Below are 23,176 nucleotides of genomic sequence, written 5' to 3'. Positions count from 1 at the left end.
AAGTCCGTGAGACTCTAATCTCCAATAAACCACTAGAAAACCAGAAGTGGCACTGTGGCTCAAGCGGTAGAGCGCTCGCCTTGAGCTGAGGAGCGCAGGGACAGCGCCCAGGCCCAGAGTTCAAGCCCCTGGACCGACAAAAAAAAAAATCTTCAACTCATACCACATTTTATATAAGTGATTAGTAGAATGTCTATATATATATATATCAATTCTTGGGAAAAATGGAGTATATGACCTTGGTAGTATAACTGATGAAACATGAAGTCCAAAAGGCAGAGAACCAACCATACTATTTTTGGCCTGGAAAGTTGCATTCTGTGGTGGTGTAGTTGACTTCAAGTTATTAGACGTGTCTGTACCTATGATATGGAAGCAAATCAGGTCAGATACATCTTTCCCTTGTTTTGTTTTTCTATCATTTATACTACATACAGTCAGGATTCCTTGAAATTTGTTACAAAAAAAGCAGATTCCCTTCTTCCTCACAAGTAATCACTACAACCCTCAGATGTTGCTTTGGTATTTATCTGTTTGCTATACGCAACATGCTTGTAACTACATTTTGATTTTTCAGTTTTACACCACTATTTACTGACTTTTACAATTGAAGTCTCCACACTCTTGCCATAGGTATCCTTACTTTCCCCTGATCATCCCATATGCTTGTAACTTTGCTCAGATTAATGGTCCATGATTTTATGATTGCTTGAGTCATACAAGTTAATAATAAATAGCAAACTGCCTTTCTTCTTTGTATCTTTTGTTTTTGGTTGATATTGGGCTTGAACTCAGGGCCTGGGCACTGTCCTCAAGCTCTCTTGCTCAATCCTAGCACTCTATCACTTTGAGCCACAGCCCCCCCTTCCAGTTTTCTGGTGGTTAATTGGAGAAAAGATTTTCACAAGGCCTGACCCCTATAAATCTTAGCTACTCAGGAGTCTGAGATCTGAGGGTCATAGTTCGAAGCCAGCCCAGGCAGGAAAGTTCGTGAGACTTTTAGCTCGAATAAACTACTCAAAAAAGCTGGAAGTGACACTGTGGCTCAGTGGTAGAGCAGTCATCTTGAGCAAAAGAAGCTCAGGGACAGTGCTTAGGCCCAGAGTTAAAGCCCCAGGACCAGCAAAAAAAAAAAGAGAGAGAGAGTCTCATGGACTTTCCTGCCTGGCTGGCTTTAAATTAGAATCCTCAGATCTCAGCTTCCTGAATAGCTAGGATTACAGGCGTGAGGCAGCAACACCCAGCTATCCTTTTTGTTTTGATATTGATATTCTTTCCTCCTCTATATCCTTACCAGTCTTTTTTTTTTTTTTGGGGGGGGGTGGGGGTCTGAACTCTGGGCTAGTGCTCTACCATTGAGCCACAGCACCACTTCCAGCTTTTTCTGCTTATATGGTCCTAAGGAATGGACCCCAAGGCCTCATACATGCAAGTCAAGCACTACCACTGAGCTACCTTACCAGCCTTTATCCACAAATTTTTCAGCTGTATAATTTAGCAAACATCTGTTTTTCCCCTTGTCACTTTTACATTCTTGAGTAGATCTCATCTAGCTTACTCTGGTCCTAACAAACAACTATGTAAGATCTGGCTTTTTCGCTCTTTTTTTTTTTTTTTTTGTCGGTCATGGGGCTTGAACTCCTGGCCTGGGCGCTGTCCCTCAGCTCTTCAGCTCAAGGCGAGCGCTCTACCACTTGAGCTACAGCGCCACTTGCGGTTTTCTGGTGGTTTATTGGAGATAGGAGTCTCACGATCTCTCCTGCCCGGGCTGGCTTTGAACCGCGATCCTCAGATCTCAGCCTCCTGAGTAGCTAGGATTACAGGCGTGAGCCACCAGCGCCCGGCTCGCTCTTTTCTCTGTCTGTCTGCCTGTCCATCTATCTGTCTATCTATCTACACTGTAATTCTAGGGATGTCTTTTTCCTTGTTCATAGAGCAGGATTCCCTGCTTCCATGCTAGGAAGTCAGATCTGAGAACTGATCTTTGACTCATACAAAGACCCAAGGATGTGTTTTTGTTTATTTACTTGTTTTCTGAAAGTTTTTAGGGTCTTCCATTTACTTATCTACTTATTTATGAGGTGCTGGCATTTGAATCCAGGGTCTTAATATGTTAAACATGCACTCTACTTCTATCACTGACCTATATTCCCAGCCCCTTGTCAGTGGTAATGATATTTGCAAGTGTATTTACTCTACCTGTTTTCTTCTAGTTCATTTATTTGTTGTTTTTCTTAGTCTATTTTTCTCTTGGTCTCTGCTTTTTCATATTAGAGGCCTATTGGTCTCAAGCTTCACTAAAGAATGATCTTCCTGGATTGTTTGGGGAGATTGTTTGGATTATCTGAAGTAGGGTTCTTTTAACTCTTTTCTCTTGTTTGATCATAGTTCCAAGATACACACATACACACACACACATATGTGTACGTATGTATTTGCCCTATCTGAGGAAAGGTGGGAGAGGGTACAGAGTCTATGGAAAATGGATGAAAAAATGCACCAGTGGAGCCCACTGGCTGTACTGGACATTGATGAAAGTGAGCCATGCAACTTGTGGGCTGAGATGGGAAGGAGGGATGGGAGAGAATGAAGGAACAGATGATACTATGCAAAAGGAAGGAAATATGCTTTTACTGGACATATATAAAGGTAACTCCTCTGTGTATCACCTCTAAAACAACAATAAAGTAATTAAAAGAAAAATAGTTTGTTCTTTTTCTTCCTGTTGAGTTGCCTGGCTTCATAGTCATTACCTACCCAAATATGTTAGGGGTACAGCAGGTTCTTAAATTTATACTGAACTGAGCCTTCCTCTGACTCCTTTTTCCTTCCATTTCTAGAGTATTTGGGGTTCCCAATTGGTGGAAATTTGGTAGTAAAGATCAGGTTTCTTGGCATTCTCTACCTCTGACTTAGGTCTTAAGTTTCAGGGTTCTCCTAAACTTCTTGAATTTTGTCACTATTGCCTTCTCTCCCTTTCCTGGAGTCTTGGAAAAGAGTTAAGTTTAATGTTTGTGTACAGTAGACCAGCTTTGAGTATCCCACATGTCCTTTTCCCTTTTACTTCCCCAAACAAAATTTTCCTATTCTCACCCTCCTCCTCCTTTATCCACCCTTCCTCTTCTTCAGGAAACCATTTTAGAATTTTGAGACTGAGTTTAGCCCAGCCTAACCACATTATGTCTGTCCAGGCAGTTGTTTTTGTTTGTTTGTTTGTTTGTTTGTTTTGGTCCGGTTGTGGGGCCTGAACTCTGGGCCTGGACGCTGTCCCTCAGCTCTTCAGCTCAAGGCTAGCGCTCTACCACTTGAGCTACAGTGCCACTTCCGGCTTTTTTGTTTTTGTTTATGTGGTGCTGAGGAATCGAACCCAGGGCTTCAGGCATGCAAGGCAAGCGCTCTACCACTGAGCCACCTTCCCAGCCCCTGTCCAGGCAGTTTTTTGAAAATTCAGTAAGAAATAATGTCTATCCAAGTACACGTTTTTGTTTTTCAGGGAGCACTGTTCGGAAGATGATTGTAGATAGGCAACACCTGGGTGTGACTAAGCCGAAGTGTATTGTGTGGGGCGTGGCCTTCTTGTCTGATGGCACTGTCATAAGTGTGGATTCAGTTGGGAAAGTACAGTTATGGGACTCTGCTACTGGGACCCTTGTCAAGAGTCACGTCATTGCGAATGCTGATGTGCAGTCCATTGCTGTTGCTGAAGTGAGTATGGTCCTAACTTTGGGCAGTTATGGAATAACTTAGGAACATGTCATTGATTGTAAGTCAGCCATTATTTTGTCATCATGGGAAAGAAAAAGCCAAATTGTAACATACTTTTTAAAATTTGAAGTTTGGATCTGGAGGCATGGCCCAGTAGTGGAGCACCAGCCTAGCACATGTGAGACTGGAGTTCAAACTCCAATACCACCAAAAAATAAATTAATATTTGTTTATTTTTGCTAGTTGTGGGGCTTGAACTCAGGGCCTAGACTCTGTCACTGAGCCTCTTTATGCTCAAAGCCAGCATTCTACCACTTGAGCCTTGAGCTACAGAGCCACTTGTGGCTTTTTCTGTTTATGTGGTACTAAGCAATCAAAGCAGGGCTTTTCATGCATGCTAGGCAAGCGTTCTCCCACTAAGCCACATTCCCAGCCCAAAATAAAATTTTCATAAACTGACTATTTTAGTTAGGTGCCTGTTGCTCACACTGTAATCATAGCTGCTCAAGAGGCTGAGATCTCTGGATCATAGTTCAAAGCCAGGTTGGACAGGAAAGTCTATGAGACTCTTATCTCCAATTAACCACCAGAAATCAGAAGTGGAACTGTAGCTCAGAGTGGTAGAGTGCTAGCCTTGAGCAAAAATCAGTACAGGGACAGTGCCTAGGCCCTGAGTTCAAGCCCTATGACAACCAAAAAAAAAAAAAAGAAAAATGTATGGAGCTAGTGCTGGAGACTTTTGCCTTATAATAAAAATGCTAGCACCACTTCCAGCTTTTTTTTTTTTTTTTCTGTTTATGTGGTGCTGAGGAATCAAACCCAGGGCCTCATACATGCAAGGCAAGCGCTCTACCACTGAGCCACCTTCCCAGCCCCAGCAATAGGAATTTTTTCAGCTTCAGTATAATCTTTTGGAACTGTTGTCCTGTATTTGGCCTGTCAACAACTAAAACCTGTACCATGTAAACCTAGCGAGGAGATAACAGTTGTTAATTTTGTCAGCAGAGGGCGCATTGCTATCTAAGTATTAGCTTGTCTCCTGATTGAATTTGGTAGATAACTAAAGGAAGATGCCCTGGGAATTAACTTTCTAATTCTAGATGTAAGTTTCCCCCTGAACTGCCTAGACAGAAAACTTTAGGGAATATTTTGGTCTAGACCTTAGTTTGTTCATATGTATTCCCCTCATTTAATTTTTCAGCAAGAAGACAGTTTCGTGGTGGGCACAGCCGAGGGCACGATATTCCATTTTCAACTGGTCTCTGTGACTTCCAACAGCAGTGAGAAGCAATGGGTGCGGACCAAACCATTCCAGCACCACACTCACGACGTACGCACCGTGGCCCACAGCCCAACGGCCCTGATATCTGGAGGTAGTTTTTGTTTCTTGCCAGGCTGTTGGTTTACTCTGCCCAGCTCTGGTTATTTTCTTTTCACACAGGATTTCTCATTCTGATCACCTCTTTTCTCCCATATCCAGGCACTGACACACACTTGGTAATTCGTCCTCTCATGGAAAAGTTAGAAGTTAAGAATTATGATGCTGCTCTCCGAAAAATCACCTTTCCCCATGTAAGTATCACCCCTTTTCTTCATCTCCTTCATCTCCCCATCTCCCTGTCCCATAAGATTGATTCCAAACATAGCTTATACTTCCTGGGCAAATCCAAGGGGGTTTCTGAGTTATCTTCATTCTGTTTGTGAGGTAGGCCTCTTACAAAGGCATTTCGGGGGAACAAAATATGATATATTTGTAACATCATAGCAGTTTGCTTTCTGGAGAAATCATTTTCTTTTTCAAATAATAGTGATTTGTGGTAATTTTCTTAATTTTTTTGTTTTGTTTTGTTTTGCTTTGCTGTGTGTGTTGATCCTGGGGCTTAAACTCAGAGCCCCGGTGCTGTCCCTAAACTCTGTAGTTCAAGGCTAGCACTCTAGCACTTTGAGCCACAGCATCACTTCCAGTTTTCTGGAAGGCCTGGCTTTGAAGCATGATCTCAGTCTCCTGAGCTAGGATTACAGATGTGAGCCCACCAGTGCCCAGCTTCCCTGAGCTTTTTTAAGGCTCAGGGCTAGCACTGTACCACTCCATTTGCTGCGTGTGTGAGTGCGTGTTTTAATTGGAGATAGAATCTGATGGCCTTTCTTGCCTGGGTTGCCTTTGAACCAGGATCCTCAGACCTTACCTTCCTAAGTAGCTAGAATAATTGTGAGCCACTAGCGCCTGTCTGTTTGTTTAAGGATTGACTTGATATTCAGGTTAGAAGTAGAAAAATCCAGGCTTCCAGTGTTCCTTTCTAGATAGATGGTGCCATCTCTACAAGGGAGTGGCCCCTTCCCTTCCAAACTGGCTTCCAGATTCCATTTGCTGGTAACTTTACCAAGTCTACTTCATCCTAATAAGTATTTTATATAGATCCGTATATATTTCATATGTGAGTGTGTGTGTGCGCGTGCGCATGTGTGCACATTTATTGAGGTATGTTTGATACACAGAAACCACCCATATGTAATGTATAGGTAGTCTTCATTAGCTCTTTCTGAGCTCTCTGTTTTCTTTTTTCCTTTGGAGTGTGGAGTAATGGGTATTAAACTCAGGATCTTGGGCTTGCTAGGCTTACCAAAACTGAGTCATTGGTGTGGCCATTCACCTGGTTTGGATCACAGTTTCCTCATCTAAATTTCTCTACAGTAACTTCCATAATGATCTCCTTTTGTTTTCATTTGTGTTCTCATCTGTTTAAATAAACAGCTTTTTATTGCTCCCTGTTTAAAAGCCCTTGTTTGTCCCTGTTGCTGGCAGCTTAGAGACATAATTCCTTCGCATGGTATAGGAAACCTATCTTAATTATAGACGTCCTTCAGCTTTTCTTTTACTCTCTATTTCACACTCATCCTCCCCTACTGGCAGGGATGCCAGTCTCACCATTCTGTAAGTCTTGATGTTATTTTACTTTTGAGTTGTTTTTAGATACCATTGCCTTCCTTTTTTTTTTTTTTTTTTTTTTTGTCATGGGGTTTGAATTCAGGGCCTGAGTACTGTCCCTGAGCTCCTTTTGCTCAAGGCTAGCTTTCTACCACTTTGAGCCACAGTGCAACTTCCAGTTTTCTGCTGGTTAATTGGAGATAAGTCTCTCAGACTTCTCTGCCCAGGCTGAATTTAAACCATGATCCTCAGTTTTCAGCCTCCTGAGGAGCTAGGATGATAGGCATGAGTCACCAGCACCCAGCCCCTATGGTAGTTCTTAGGATATATTTATCAAATAAATTAGTTCAACAATAGAAAGTATACTAAGGGGGCTAGGAAGGTGGCTCAGTGGTAGAGCGCTTGCCTTGAATGCCTGAGGCCCTGGGTTCGATTTCTCAGCACCACATAAGCAAAAAGAAAAAAGCCGAAAGTGGCACTGTGGCTCAAGTGGTAGAGTGCTAGCCTTGAGCTGAAGAGCTGAGGGACAATGCCCAGGCCCAGAGTTCAGGACCCACGACTGGACCAAAAAAAAGAAAGAAAGTATACTAAGTTATTGCTGCTGTAGCTAATACTGAGGCTGTCTATAACTTTTCAATTCTTGGATACAGCGACGTCTCATTTCCTGTTCTAAAAAGAGACAGCTTCTCCTCTTCCAGTTTGCTCATCATTTGGAACTTTGGCGACTAGGATCTACCGTTGCAACAGGTAAAACTGAAGAAAGGTTTCTCAATTAGAAAATGGGGCCGGGCGCTGGTGGCTCACGCCTGTAATCCTAGCTACTCAGGAGGCTGAGATCTGAGGATCGCGGTTCAAAGCCAGCCCGGGCAGGAGAGACCGTGAGACTCCTATCTCCAATAAACCACCAGAAAACCGGAAGTGGCGCTGTAGCTCAAGTGGTAGAGCGCTCGCCTTGAGCTGAAGAGCTGAGGGACAGCGCCCAGGCCCAGAGTTCAAGCCCCACGACCGACAAAAAAAAAAAAAAAGAAAATGGGAAAGGTCTGTGGATATAAGCTTAAAAATAGAGCGTCTGTTTACCATGCACCAGTGCCCAGGTTTGGATCCCCGTGGTACTGGAAGAAAAAAAATAAGTAAAAATAACATAAACTTGCTGGATACCAGTGGCTCGTGCATATAATCCTAACTACTCAGGAGGCTGAGATCTGAGGTTTGAGGTTCAAAGCCAACCCAGGCAGGAACATCCATGAGATTCTATAATCTTCAATAAACCACCAGAAAACCAGAAGTGGCGCTGTGGCTCAAGTGGTAGAATGCTCACATTGAGCTGAAGAGCTGAGGGACAGTGCCCAGGCCCAGAGTTCAAGCCCCACGACCAACAAAATAAATAAAAAATAACATACACTTACATTCATACATATGAAAAAGAAAGTTGGAGAAAGGATGCCATAATTTAGTATTTCAGTTGAATTTCTGCTTAGAGAAAAAAATACATTTTTCTTCACTTAAGGTTTTCCCATTCATAAGAAAAAGAGAAAGCAAACAAAGCCGGGTGCTAATGGCTCATGCCTGTAATCCTAGCTCTCAGAAGCCTGAGATCTAAGGGTCATGGTTCAAAGCCAGCTGGGCAGGAAAGTCTTATATCCAGTTAAGCACAAAAAAAGACAGAAGTAGTGCTTGCCTAGCATGTTTGAAGCGCCCTAGGTTTGATTCCTCAGTACCACATAAACAGAAAAGGCAAGAAGTGGTAGAGCACTAACTTTGAGCAAAAGAATCTTAGGGACAGTACCTAGTCCCCAGGACTGGCAAAAAAAAAGCCAGAAGTAGAGCTGTGGCTCAAATTGTAAAATACTAGCTTTGAGCAAAAGAAGCTTAGGAATAGTGCTCAGGACCAATTTTTAAAAAAGCAAACAAGTTACTGAGTATTAAAATCTTGCTGGGCACCAGGCACTGGTGGCTCACACCTGTAATCCTAACTACTCTGGAGACTGAGATCTGTGGATTGCAGTTTAAAGCCAGTCCAGGCAGGAAAGGCCCTGAGACTCTTATCTCCAATAAAACACCAGAAAATGGGAAGTGGCACTGTGGCTCAAGTGGTAGAGTACACACCTTGAGCTGAAGGGCTCAGAGACAGTTCCCAGGCCCAGAGTTCAAGCCCCACCAAAAAAAAAAAGCAGGTTAAAGGGATCATGTCTTTAAAAGTAAGTTTAAAAAGTAGGTATATTTTATAGTAAGCGTCTATAAGGTATACTACAGGATGTAGTTGAAGGAAACGTCATGAAAATCAGTTTGTCCTAGTTATGTGAAATGTAGAAGACTGTTGAAAATGGCAAGATGATGAATAGTGATGTCCTACAGAAAAACAAAGTGTCACATGGGTTTCTACAGTAACAACCTAGCAGTTTTGTGTGGGATGACATGTTAGATAAGTGTTTGAGTCTTCTCTTTTAGAATGGATTGAAATTAAGACCATAGAAACTGCATTTTGCATGCCTTTCTGGGGTTGTAGCTTCAAACAACTGATGGTGTCTTAGAACTACTCACTTCCTTATTCATATAATGTACTACCCCACAGAAATGGTATGTCCACTAACTAAGTCAAGAGATTTTTTTTTATTTTTTTCAGTGATAGTGATTCAGTCATATTGATAGGTAACTTTTAGAAGAAAAAATGTATCATCTTCTGTTTTGGGGGTGGGACAAAAACTCAGAGAAGTGCCAGGCCCTGGTGGCTCACACCTGTAATCCTAGATACTCAGGAGGCTGAGATCTGAGGATCGCGGTTCAAAGCCAGCCCGGGCAGGAAAGACCGTGAGACTCCTATCTCCAATAAACCACCAGAAAACCGGAAATGGCGCTGTAGCTCAAGTGGTAGAGTGCTCGCCTTGAGCTGAAGAGCTGAGGGACAACGCCCAGGCCCAGAGTTCAAGCCCCACGACCGACAAAAAAAAAAAACAAAACTCAGAGACGTTTCTTTTTTCAGGCAAAAATGGAGACACCCTTCCACTTTCCAAAAATGCAGATCATTTATTGCACCTCAAGACAAAGGTAAGAGGCTCACTATGCATTGAGGTCTGAGATCCAGAATGTTTCTCCCATTATGAATTTAGTGATTTAGTTCACAAGGTAAAACTCTATATCCTAAACTATTTCACTGAAGGACTGGCCACCTTTTTATTTGAGATTTTGATGAAGTTATATGTGTTGAAAACAAAAGTGACATCTTTTTTTCTTTTTCTTTTTTTCTCTTTTTGCCAGTCCTGGAGCTTGAATTTCAGGGTCTGAGCACTGTCTCTAAACAACTTTTACCCAAGGCTAACACTGTACCACTTGAGCCACAGTGCCAGTTTTTTTTTTTTTTTTGGTTGTGGGACCTGAACTCTGGGCCTGGGCACTGTCCCCCAGCTCTTCAGCTCAAGGCTAGCGTTCAACCACTTGAGCCACAGCACCACTTCCGGCTTTTTCTGTATATGTAGTGCTGAGGAATTGAACCCAGGGCTTCATGCATGCAAGGCAAGCACTCTACTACTGAGCCACCTTCCCAGCCCCAAAGTGACATCTTTTTAAAGCTTGTCCATATATGTAGATGTCTTGCTGGGAGCCTGTGGCTCATGTCTGTAATCCTAGCTACTCAGGAGGCTGACATCAGAGGATTGTGTTCAAGCCAGCCCTGGCAGAAAAATTCCATGAGGGCTTGGAAGGTGGCTCAGTGGTAGAGTGCTTGCCTTGCATGCCTGTGACCCTGGTTTCTATTCCCCAGCACCACATAAGCAAAAAGAAAAAAGCCGGAAGTGGCGCTGTGGTTCAAGTGGTAGAACGCTAACCTTGAGCTGAATCGCTGAGGGACAGTGCCCAGGCCCAGAGTTCAGGCCCCACGACCGGACCCACAAAAAAAAAAGAAAAGTCTCCATGAGACTCTCTTTATCTCCAATAAACTACTCAAAAACAGGAAGTGGCACTATGTAGCTCAAGTGGTGGAGTGCTACCCTTGAGCAAAATGAAACTCAAGGACAGCACCCAGGCCTTGAGTTTAATATGTTTTTTATTGTAAAAATAGTGTACAGAGGGGTTACAGTTACATGAGCAAGGTAATGAGTACATTTCCTATGGAGCATTGTTACCTCCTCCTTTGTGTTTTTCCCCTGTCATCCTTTCCTTCCCCACCTCTCCAACTCCTTCCCTCTCGCCAACAAGTTGGAAGTTCATTTTCTTTTTTTTCTTTTTTTCTTTTTTTTTTTTTGGGTCCGGTCATGGGGCCTGAACTCTGGGCCTGGGCGCTGTCCCTCAGCTCTTCAGCTCAAGGCTAGCACTCTACCACTTGAGCCACAGCGCCACTTCCGGCTTTTTTCTTTTTGCTTATGTGGTGCTGAGGAATTGAACCCAGGGCCTTGAGCATGCAAGACGAGTGCTCTACCACTGAGCCACCTTCCCAGCCCTGGAAGTTCATTTTCAACATAGTGTCTTTGTCCATCTCATTGTTACAATGGGTCATGTTTTTGTTTTCTTTTAGAATCATTGCTATTTATGAGCCTTCTAATAATCCATAGTAGACTATCATAGTTAACTATATTCAGCACTTGTCTTATTTTAATGCAAAAATTTACTTCCATTTTCCACCAGTCATTTCTCTGGAGTTTCCCCATAATCCCACTCACTGTACAGGTGCCAGTTGACTATAGATTTTCAAAAGTAAAATTTCTTGCCTGCACTTTAATGTCATGTGTTTCCTTTGCTTTTCAAATAGTAACATTTCCTCCTGGTCCTCTCCCTTATGCTGGAAAGCCTTCCTGGAGACCTCACTCCCAGCTAAATGAATTTTTGGCTTCTTTAAATAATTTAACAGGGCTAGGAATATGGCTCAGTGGTAGAGTGCTCTCCTCGCATGCATGATGAAGCCCTGGGTTTGATTCCTTTACCACATAAACAGAAAAGGCTGGAAGTGGCACTGTGGCTCAAATGGTAGAGTACTAGCCTTGAACTAAAGAAGCTCAGGGACAGTGCCCAGGCCGAGTGCAAGCCCCAGGACTGGCAAAAAAAAGTAATAATAACTTAACAAAATTATTCTTGAGAAAGCTAGAATTTTTATAACTTCCTGCTGATTTTTGTGCAGTTCTTTTTTCTTTTGGTCAGTCATGGGGCCTGGGCACTGTCCCTGCACTCTTCAGCTCAAGGCTAGCGCTCCTACCGCTTGAGCCACAGCGCCACTTCCGGTTTTCTAGTGGTTTATTGGAGATAAGAGTCTCACAGACTTTCCTGCCCGGGCTGGCTTTGAAACCATGATCCTCAGATATCAGCCTCCTGAGTAGCTAGGATTACAGGCATGATCCACTGGCACCTGGCTATGGGTTGGGTTTTTTTTGTTTTTTAATTTCAGTCCTGTAGTTTTTGTTTTGTTTTGTTTTTATTAGAGCTAGGCAGGAAAATAAGCACAATTATATTTTAGAGAGACAGATCTGCTTATTTGAGACAAGAACTTGCTATGTGGCCCAGACTGGCTTCTAACTTGCAGTCCTCCATCCTCTACCTCCCAAGTGCTGGAATTAGAGGTATATCATCAGCATGCACAACTTGATTTTTTTTTTTTTTTTTTTTTTTTGGTCCGGTCGTGGGGCCTGAACTCTGGGCCTGGGCGGTCCCTCAGCTCTTCAGTTCAAGGCTAGCCCTCTACCACTTGAGTCACAAGGCCATTTCCGGGTTTTTTCTTTTTTGCTTATGTGGTGCTGAGGAATCAAACCCAGGGCCTCAGGCATGCAAGGCAAGTGCTCTACCACTGAGCCACCTTCCCAGCCCTGATTTTTTAAAATTATATAAATGTTACATTCATTTTTTCTCCTCCCAAGTATTTTTACTTATCTATTAGAGGTTATTGAACTATGTTATCACAGGCAAAACAAAATAAGCACTTTGAATTACCAGCCCTCCTGGGCTTTGTGAACTTAGTGCCTACCTGCTCAGTTTTCCCAAGTTGGGATTTAATATGAAGCTATCAGAATCACCTGAAAGGCAAAGAAACACAGTATCTTTAGACTTTTGTATTTGGAAATCAAAACAACATCACTGAATTGCTCTGCTTCTCATATAATCATAGGACATAGCCTAGGTATTTGTGGAAATATTCAGAGCAGTAAGAATATGGAGATTCATGTCATGGTGAATGTGGTCATAAGAGATTTTGCACTAACATTTATTTTGCTTCCTCCGATTGTCAGGGCCCTGAGAACATTATTTGCAGTTGCATCTCCCCATGTGGAGGTTGGATAGCCTATTCAACCGTATCTCGTTTTTTCCTCTATCGGTTGAAATATGAACGTGACAACATAAGTCTCCAAAGGGTGAGTAAGAGCCTCATGTGGTTGTACAAGAAGAATCGTGTCATTTTTGTTGGATAAGAATCCCTTTTTTTTTTTTTTTTTTTTTTTGGTCAGTCGTGGTACTTGAACTCTGGGCTTGGTCTCTGTGAGACCGTGCGCTCTTCAGCTCAAGGCGAGCACTCTACCCCTTGAGCCACAGCACCACTTCCAGTTTTCTGGTGGTTAATTGGAGGTAAGAGTCTCAAGGACTTTTCTGCCCTGGCTGGCTTTGAAACCACGATCCTTAGATCTCAGCCTCCTGAGTAACTAGGACTACAGGTGTGAGCCACCAGCACCCAGCTTTGGAGACAGTTTCTTATGTAAGAATCTGAATTCAGTCTCTAGCACATTTAAAAAGGGAGGAGACAATTCCTAGCATCACAGCTAAATTTTATTTTATTTTTTAATTTTGTATTGATTGCTTTGGGAGGGATAGAGAAATGCCAGAAGTAGCAGTAAAGCTTACGCTTTTCTGCCAAACGGTTTCTTTCATGTGTAATTTAGTTCCATAGTAGGGAATTGAAGTTGGACTGTCAAGGGATGTAGGTAACAGGAGGCATATATCATTTGGTCAGTTTGCTGGCTTCGTATTAATTAATTTAACTCTGTTTTTGTTTTTTTGGTTTTTTTGTTTGTTTGTTTTTGGGTCTGGTCGTGGGCCTGAATTGTGGGCCTGGGCGCTGTCCCTCAGCTCTTCAGCTCAAGGCTAGCGTTCTACCACTTGAGCCACAGCGCCACTTCTGGCTTTTTTCTTTTTTCTTATGTGGTGCTGAGGAATCGAACCCAGGGCCTCATGCATGCAAGGGAAGCGCTATACCACTGAGCCACCTTCCCAGCCCCTAACTCTGTTTTTGTTGAGCTATAATGTCTATTTCTCACTTACTAGCTTTCCCTGTTGGTTTACCCCAAGGTTTCAAAAATGCCAGCATTCCTTAGATCTGCTCTTCAGATTTTGTTTTCTGAAGATTCAACAAAGCTCTTTGTGGCATCAAATCAAGGATCTCTGCATGTCATTCAACTGTTGGAAGCAAGCTTTAAGCACCTGCATAGTTTCCAGCCTCAATCAGGTGGGAGTTTGTAACTGGCCTAAGGGGGGATTTTTTTTTTCTTTTAGACCTAAGTGTTGGGTTGGGTTTTTTTTTTTGTTTTGGTTTGGTTTGTTTTTTTTTTTGTCATGGGGCTTAAACTCTGGGCTTGGGCGCTATCCCTCAGCTCTTCAGTTCAAGGCCAGCGCTCTACTGCTTGAGCCACAGCGCCACTTCCAGTTTTCTAGTGTTTTATTGGAGATGAGAGTCTCATGGACTTTCCTGCCTGGGCTGGCTTTAAACCTCAATTCTAAGATCTCAACCTCCTAAGTAGCTAGGTTTACAGGCGTGAGCCACTGGCGCCTGGGTGTTGGGGGTTCTTATAGTCTTCTCAACCCTGCATAAACTCACTCATATGGTTGCAGTTTAAAGTAGGAGGATATAATCTGGCAGATGAAGACACTCAATGAAATCTGAAATGTTCCTCACACCTACTATTTTCTCACTAGGTTTCAATTTCCCTGTTTGGGGCCAGAAAAGTTTTATCATCCATCCAAGAGTTTTGTTAGCTTAGTAAGAAGAAAGTTAAAATCATCTGTTATCCTGACACCCAAAAATAACTATCATTAACATTTTAAGGTTTTTTTGTTTTGTTTTGTTTTTGTTTTTGTTTCTTTGTCGATCGTGGGGTTTGAATTCTGAGCCTGGCAACTGTCCCTGAGCTCTTTAGCTCAAGGTGAGCTCTCTACTATTTGAGCCACCGCACCACTTTTAGTTTTCTGGTGATTACTTGGAGATAAGAATCTGAGGACTTTCCTGCCTGTGTTGGCTTTGAACTTTGATCCACAGATCTCACTCTCACAGTATTGGGCGATAGTGATACTTAGTTAAAGTCACCCATTTTAACCTTCATGAGGCACATTGTCGTTATCGTGGTCTTTGAAGCTTAGGGTCTCTATAAAGTTTGACACTAAAGCTTTTCTTTCCAAATGGGGTGATATGAATATTTCTTTCCTTTTCTTAGTGTAAGCTGATTTTAACACATATTTTGACATAAAAAAATGGCTGTCCAAATATTTATCCTATACCTTCATGTTGCCACATTAATTTAAAGTCCCTTGACGACAAAGATGGTTTATCCATGCCCCTTAGTGCTAAATAGGCAGCAGTAAATTGTGCTTCAGATGTGTTGAGCTTACTGTGTGTCAATAACTTTGATTTTAAAATATCTAAAAGAAAAAGGAGTTTGAAACAATTAATTTATAGTTTTTGTTTTGTATTGTTTTGTTTTGTCGGTCATGAGGCCTGAACTGTGGGCCTGGGCGCTGTCCCTCAGCTCTTCACCTCAAGGCTAGCACTCAATCACTTGAGCCACAGCGCCACTCGGAGCTTTTTCTGCTCATGTAGTCCCGAGGAATCGAACCCAGGGCCTCATGCATCCACTCTACTACTGAATCATCTTCCCAGCCCCTAATTTATAGATTTTAGTGACACATATATTCTCCTTGTTACTATACAGAAGAATCCAAAATGTCTTCCTCAGGCCTCAACCAGTGATGCCTTTCGTTTTATCTCTCTGGCTTCCCTTTACGTGAGGAGTGGTTAAGTAAGTTTTAAAACTAGTCAGGTTAACTTTTTTTGTTTTCTAAATTTACTGTTATTTTAGAGGTGATATACAGAAGGGTTACATTTACATGCATCAGGTAATAAGTACATTTCTTTTTGTACAGTTGTCATCTGTTCCCCTCATTCTTTCCCATTCCCTTCCTTCCATCTCCACTCTCCAGTTGTAGTCTAGTTCACTCCACTACTGTACTGTTTTTCGCCCTTTTTCCTTGGATTCTGTGTCTTCACCCCCACCCCCACGGATATGCATATGAATGTACTGTGTATAACATAAAGAATATAGAATCATCAGAAAAAGAAAAAACATTTAAAAAGTCTGGTTTTCATATCTTTGGAGCTTGTTTTAGTGTGTATATTATATGAAATATAAGGAAGCACTTAGGATTGCACCTTTGTGATTCTCTCCTATGACTATCCTGTTTTGATCTCACTGTGTGTGAGTATCTAGAATCCTGTGTAGTTTGTCATATCCCAGTGCAATTTAGATCTAACTTGTGCATGTTAGAGAGAATATGCACCATTTGTCTCTGATCTTGGCTAACCTCACTCCGCATGATTTTTTCTAGTCCCATCCATTTCCCTGAAAATGACATTTTTTTATTCTTTCTAATGGCTACATAAAATTTCACTGTATATAGGTATAACTTTCTCTGATCTACTCATCTATTGGGGGCATCTGGGCTGTTTCCATATATTGGTTATTGTGAATAGTGTGGCAATGTTCATGGATGTGCAGGTGTCCTTATCATATCCTGGTTCATAATGCTCAGAGTAGATGCCTAGTAGTAGCATAGCTGGGTCGCAGGAAGGTCTACCTCCAGACTGTTTTCCAGAGTGATTGTACTAGTTTACATTCCTACCAACCACGCAGTAGGTTTCCTTTTTCCCCAGATCCCCACCAGCATTTGTTGTTTGAATTCAAAATGTTGGCCAATCTAACTGGGATAAGATGGAATCTCAGAGTTGTTTGGTTTGCATTTCCTTTATGTCCAGGGAAAATCAGCATTTCCTCATGTGTTTCTTTGCCATTCTTAGCTCTTCTGAGAAGATTCTCCTTATCTCTTTTGCCTGTCTAGTGATTAGTGTATTAAGTTTGGGAGGAGTTAGTTTCTTGCGCTCCTTATATATGTTGGATATTAGGCCTTTGTCTGATATATTGCTGGTAAAGTTCTTTTGCCAATTAGTTGGCTATCTTTTTAGTAGCTATATCCTGTGCTGTGTGGAAACTTTATTTTATGTAGTTCCACTTGTTGAGTCTCTCTCCTATCTCTTGTGGCCCTGGGACTATCAAGAAGTTCCTGCCTAGGGGCTGGGAAGATGGCTTAGTGGTAGAGTGCTTGTCTTGCATGCGTGGAGCCCTGGGTTTGATTCCTCAGCACCACATAAGCAGAAAAAGCTGGAAGTGGCACTGTGGCTCAAATGGTAGAGTGCTATCCTTGAGCTGAAGAGCTGAGAGACAGAGCCCAGGCCTAGAATTCAAGCCCCACCACTGACAAAAAAAAAAAAAGTTCCTGCCTATACCTATAAGTTCTAGTGTTTCTCCTACTCTTTCTTGCAGTACATAGTTTTGGGTCTGATGTTGAGGACTTTGATCCACTTTGAATTAATGTTAGTGTATAGTGGCAAGCAAGGGTCCATTTTTAGTTTTCCTCATATGCCCTGTTTTCCCAACATCAACTGTTAAAGAGTCTTATGTTGTTTCCACTGTATGTCTTTGGCTCTTTTGTCAAATATCAGATGACTTTGTATGTGATTTTATTTGTGGGTTTTCTAATCTGTTCCATTGATCTTTGAGTCTGTTTTTGTGCCAATACCAAGCTGTTTCTGTTATTATGGCTCTAGTCAGGTTAACTTTTTTTTGGGGGGGGGTCCATTCGTGGGCCTAGGCGCTGTCCCTCAGCTCTTCAGCTCAAGGCTAGCGTTCTACCACTTGAGCCACAATGCCACTTCCGGCTTTTTTTTCTGCTTATGTGGTGCTGAGGATCGAATCCAGGGCCTCATGCTTGCAAGGCAAGCGCTCTACCACTGAGCCACCTTCCCAGTCCCTAGTCAGGTTAACTTTTAAAACTAATTTGCAATTTTTTTTTCTGTCCATGGGACTCGACCTTAGCAGTGTCTTTGAGCTCTTTTTTTTTTTTTTTTGTCAGTCATGGGGCTTGAACTCTGGGCCTGGGCGCTGTCCCTGTGCTCTTCAGCTTAAGGCAAGAGCTCTACCGCTTGAGCCACAGCGCCACTTCCAGTTTTCTAGTGGTTTATTGGAGATAAGAGTCTCACAGATGAGCCGGGCGCTGGTGGCTCACGCCTGTAATCCTAGCTACTCAGGAGGCTGAGATCTGAGGATCGCGGTTCAAAGCCAGCCCGGGCAGGAGAGACCGTGAGACTCCTATCTCCAATAAACCACCAGAAAACCGGAAGTGGCGCTGTAGCTCAAGTGGTAGAGTGCTCGCCTTGAGCTGACGAGCTGAGGGACAGCGCCCAGGCCCAGAGTTCAAGCCCCACGACCGACAAAAAAAAAAAAAAAAAAAAAAAAAGAGTCTCACAGATGTTCCTGCCAAGGCTGGCTTTGAACCACGATCCTCAGATCTCAGCCTCCTGAGTAGCTAGGATTACAGGCATGAGCCACCAGTGCCCGGCTCTTTGAGCTCTTTTGCTCAAGACTAGTGCTCTACCACTTTGAGCCACAGCACTACTTCCGGTTTTCTGGTGGTTAATTGGAGATAAGAGTCTCCATAGACTTTTCCTGCTCGAGCTGGCTTTGAACCTCAATCCTCAGATCTCAGCCTCCTGAATAGCTAGGATTATAGGCATGAGCCACCAGTGCCAGCTGCAAAACTTTTAATACATTATTGCTTTAATTATTTTAAAACGCCCATCTTCAGGTTAGGGAAGCTGTGAACATGTACTTCAGAGACTTAATTGTTCTTATGCCCTCATAGGGACTGTAGAGGCCATGTGTCTTTTGGCAGTTAGTCCAGATGGGAATTGGCTAGCTGCATCAGGTACCAGTGCTGGAGTCCATGTGTACAATCTGAAGAATCTAGAGGTAAGTGAACGATTTTGTGACAGCAGATTGAGTCATACAGGAAGTTATTAGTCTTTCATTTGAAAAGTCCAAGGCAGATTATATCTGGAGTGACTTGGAAATTTACTAAAACTTTTTTTTTCTTATTTTTTTTTTTAAATCAGGAATGTTCTCTGCTTCAGATTACTCTTTATTTCTGTGGAACTCAGAAGTTCTACTGTAATATTAGTCAATGGGAACAGTGCAAGTATTGATTCACAGAAATTCATGACTAAGGATTTTGTGGGTGACAAACACATATCCAGGTTATTTCTATATTTAAAGCATGGAAAGTTTAGACATGACTAGATAGACATAACAGTTTTTCTCTCAGGGCTTGCCTTACACCTTCAAAATTTTGTACTTTTTTTGGGGGGGGTGGGGTGGGGTTGTAGGGCTTGAACTCAGGGCCTGGGTACTGTCTCTGAGCTTTTCTGCTCAAGTCTAACATTCTACCACTTTGAGCCACAGTGCTACTTCCAGTTTTCTGATGGTTAATTGGAGATAGGAGTCTCATGGACTTTCCTGCCTGCCTGGCTTTGTACCATGATCTTCAAATCTCAGCCAGTGCCGGTGGCTCACACCTGTAATCCTAGCTACTCAGGCAGCTGAGATCTGAGGATCACGGTTCAAAGCCAGCCCGGGCAGGAAAGACCGTGAGACTCCTATCTCCAATAAACCACTAGAAAACCAGAAGTGGCGCTGTAGCTCAAGTGGTAGAGCGCTCGCCTTGAGCTGAAGAGCTGAGGGACAGCGCCCAAGCCCAGAGTTCAAGCCCCATGACCGACAAAAAAAAAAAAAAAAAAGCCAGCCCGGACAGGAAAGTCTGAGATTCTTATTTCCAATAAACCACTAGAAAACCAGAAGTGGCGCTGTGGCTCAAGTGGTAGAGTGCTGACCTTGAGCTTAGGGATAGTGCCCAAGCCCAGAGTTCAAGCCCCCGACCGACCAAAAAAAACTCTGCCTCCTGAGTAGCTAGGATTATAGGCTTGAGCTGCCTGGGTGCTTGGGAGAGCCTGACCCTTCAAGGTATTTTTAAGTTAAACAGAACTACAAAAAAAAAATTCTATTGTGGGTGACACATTATTTGATCAGTAATAATACATCATTCACACATTGAGTTATAAAATGATTCTTCACAAGTACATTTTCTGATGTTTCTATTGCTGTTTAATTTAATCTTCATTAATTCTGGCAGAAGCAAGCACTAGTTATCTTTTCTTTGAACCTTGCCTGGCATTTTTTTTTTTTTTTTTTTTTTTTGGTGGGTCGTGGGGCTTGAACTCTGGGCCTGGGCACTGTCCCTCAGCTCTTCAGCTCAAGGCAAAGCGTCTACCACTTGAGCTACAGCACCACTTCCGGTTTTCTGGTGGTTTATTGGAGATAGGAGTCTCACGGTCGGTCTCTCCTGCCCGGGCTGGCTTTGAACCGCGATCCTCAGATCTCAGCCTCCTGAGTAGCTAGGATTACAGGCGTGAGCCACCAGCATCCAGCTTTGCCTGGCATTTAAAATGAAAAGTTTATATGAGCTGGGAATGGATTTCAACCATAGTGCTTGCCTGGCCTGTGAAATGTCCTGGGTTCAATCCCCAACAGGAAAAAAAAAGAAATTTTCTGTAGCACCCACATGCCTTACAATTGTACATAAATACCCCTAAGCATTAATTATATGTTCCTGTTCAAGTTCATATTTATAAGCAATTCATATAGGTTTATTCTAAGATAAAAGCTTTACTATTGAGTTCTCTGAAAATGCTTCCAGTTTTGTAAAGACTTAATAAAAACAAAATTAAAGTTCATTAATGATAAAATACCTGAAGTTTATGGAAATTTTCATAGAACTGTTTTTGAGTTCACAGGGAGAAGTGTTTAAAAAGAGTTCATCCAGGGGCTGAGGGTATAGCTCAGTACCTGCTCAAGGCTCTTGGTTCAGTCATCAGGACAGAAAAGAAAATCAACTGAGCTCTACCATGTTGCTTTCATGAGGGAAAGTATCCTATAGAACTGCCACTTAACCCCTGTTTTTTGTTCCTAGCTTCACTGCACAGTGCCTGCCTACAATTTTCCAGTAACTGCCCTAGCCATTGCCCCCAATACCAACAATCTTGTTATTGCTCATTCTGACCAACAGGTAAGATTGATTCCAGTGCTCTCTAATTCCCTCTTGCTAGATAATGCTAACCTGGAAGCCAAATTGGCTAGGACAGTTTGGAGGAACTTTTCTTTGAAAATGCTGAAGGATATACAAGTAGTTTTTTTTCTGTGTGAAGTAAAGTTTCCATGCATAGTCTGAGCTCATCATAGGCCAGCAGTACCTGTTGGTGTGATGGGGCACAGTTCACATGGTGAAGCACTAATTCTGGGTCAAAGCACAAGAGAATGGAAGAGTTTTAAGTACTCATTTCATTGACTGCTTTAGACTAGAGATGATCAGGATTCCAGTGTTAAGGAATGGAATATAATTTTGGCAGTTGTCAGTGTTAATAAATATGCTCTCCAAGAACCATTGGAATAAAGAATTGTCTCAGCAAGCCGGGCACCAGTGGCTCATGCCTGTAATCCTAGCCACTCAGGAGGCTGAGATCTGAGAATCTCGGTTCAAAGACAGCCCAGGCAGGAACATCCTTGAGACTCTTATCTCCAATCTGTAAGACTCTTATCTCCAATAAACCACCAGAAAACCAGAAGTGTTGCTGTAGCTCAAGTGGTAGAGTGCTAGCATTGAGCTGAAGAGCTGAGGGACAGCGCTCAGGCCCAGAGTTCAAGCCCCACAACCAACCAAAAAAAAAAAAAAGAATTGTTTCAGCAAGGCAAAATTTATGTCTGTAGAAGGGCTTTATGTCTTTAGGGCTAAGGATACAGCTCAAGTGGTAGAGTGCCTGCCTAGCAGCTGAGCATTGCTTCACCCCTCTCCATGCCAAATTGTAAGTAAATCTTAAAAGTACCTACACTGTAGAATATATTGTGAAATTTTCAATGCTTATCCATCTTCAGCTGTAACATGGTGGTGATACTAAACATCATACACCCCAGTGAACTATTGAAAAGTTAAATGTGATCTGGGAAGGTCATGTGAGTAGATGGCTAGTAAACTGAGGCTTGTTTTTTGGTTTTGGTTTTTTTTTTTTTTTTTTTTTTTGTTTTTTGTTTTTTTTTTTTGTCGGTCGTGGGGCTTGAACTCTGGGCCTCGGCGTTGTCCCTCAGCTCTTCAGCTCAAGGTGAGCGCTCTACCACTTGAGCTACAGCGCCACTTCCGGTTTTCTGGTGGTTTATTGGAGATAGGAGTCTCACGGTCTTTCTTGCCCGGGCTGGCTTTGAACCGTGATCCTCAGATCTCAGCCTCCTGAGTAGCTAGGATTACAGGCGTGAGCCACCAGCGCCCGGCTTGGTTTTGGTTTTGATTTGAGTCTTTGACGAAAAACAGCATAGTCTTGGTTTTGTCACACATAATAGTAGTGTCCACCTGGTACCGTTTACATAGCAGTCAGTCCCTTCAGGGCTTTTGTCAGCAAAACTGGTGTATGCTTATAATCGCAATAATCAGAAAGGAGAGAGGCAGGAAGACTGTGAGCTGGGGGCAAGTGTGAATTGTGTAATAAGTTTGAGGCCAGTTTCTAAACAAAAATAGTTTTTTTGTTTGTTTTGCCTGTTAGATTAACAAGATCAAAGAGTTGTGCTATAAGGGTATAGGAAAAACAGCATCTCAGTTTGACAGTATCTTTAAAAATTTATTGTAAATCAGGCGCTGATGGCTCATGCCTGTAATGAGACTTTTTTTTTTTTTTTTTCTTTGTTCGTCCTGGGGCTTAAACTCTGGGCTTGGGCGCTATCCCTGCACTCTTCAGCTCAAGGCGAGCGCTCTGCCACTGAGCCACAGTACCACTTCCAGTTTTCCAGTGGTTTATTGGAGATAAGAGTCTCAGGGCCTTTCCTGCCCCGGCTGGCTTTGAATTGTGATCCTCAGATCTCAGCCTCCTGAGTAGCTAGGATTACAGGCGTGAGCCACAGGCACCTGGCTTCATGAGACTCTTATCTCTAGTTAACTGCCAGAAAACTGGAAGTGGCACTGTGGCTCAAGTGGTAGACATATGCCTTGAGCTGAAGAACTGAGGGACAGCCACCAGGCCTAGAGTTCAAGCCCCACGACCGACAAAATTAAATTAAAAAATTATTGTAGAGGGCTGGGAAGGTGGCTCAGTGGTAGAGCACTTGCCTTACATGCATGAGGCCCTGGGTTCGATTCCTCAGCACCACATAAGCAAAAAGAAAAAAGCCGGAAGTGGCGCTGTGACTCAAGTGGTAGAGCGCTAGCCTTGAGCTGAAGAGCTGAGGGACAGCGCCCAGGCCCAGAGTTCAGGCCCCACGACCGGACCCAAAAAATAAAAATAAATAAAAAATTATTGTAGAGAGTTTATATATAGAAATTCCATGATTTTCCTGCTGGGGCTGGCTTTGAACCACAGTCCTCAGATTGTATCTGTTTTTT

At 42.7% G+C, this 23,176-nt stretch overlaps 1 protein-coding gene across 3 annotated transcripts in view; it reads left to right on the top strand.

The window, feature by feature from the left end:
* Nucleotides 1–23,176, top strand: part of Utp4 (UTP4 small subunit processome component) — a 36,975-nt gene that overhangs the window by 9,700 nt on the left and 4,099 nt on the right. For all 3 annotated transcript variants that reach the window (XM_070004710.1, XM_070004711.1, XM_070004712.1), the window contains exons 6-14: nt 3,494–3,705; nt 4,907–5,078; nt 5,186–5,277; nt 7,282–7,378; nt 9,612–9,676; nt 12,838–12,960; nt 13,889–14,045; nt 18,566–18,672; nt 20,726–20,821. In XM_070004710.1, the coding sequence (XP_069860811.1) occupies nt 3,494–3,705; nt 4,907–5,078; nt 5,186–5,277; nt 7,282–7,378; nt 9,612–9,676; nt 12,838–12,960; nt 13,889–14,045; nt 18,566–18,672; nt 20,726–20,821 (1,121 nt within the window). The remainder of the gene's footprint in view (nt 1–3,493; nt 3,706–4,906; nt 5,079–5,185; nt 5,278–7,281; nt 7,379–9,611; nt 9,677–12,837; nt 12,961–13,888; nt 14,046–18,565; nt 18,673–20,725; nt 20,822–23,176) is intronic.

Source organism: Dipodomys merriami, unplaced genomic scaffold (genome assembly GCF_024711535.1).
Source record: "Dipodomys merriami isolate MVZ:Mamm:240054 unplaced genomic scaffold, mDipMer1.0.p SCAF_64, whole genome shotgun sequence".
NCBI classification, from domain to species: Eukaryota; Metazoa; Chordata; class Mammalia; order Rodentia; family Heteromyidae; genus Dipodomys; species Dipodomys merriami.
This window is presented reverse-complemented; position numbering and strand designations above follow the sequence as displayed.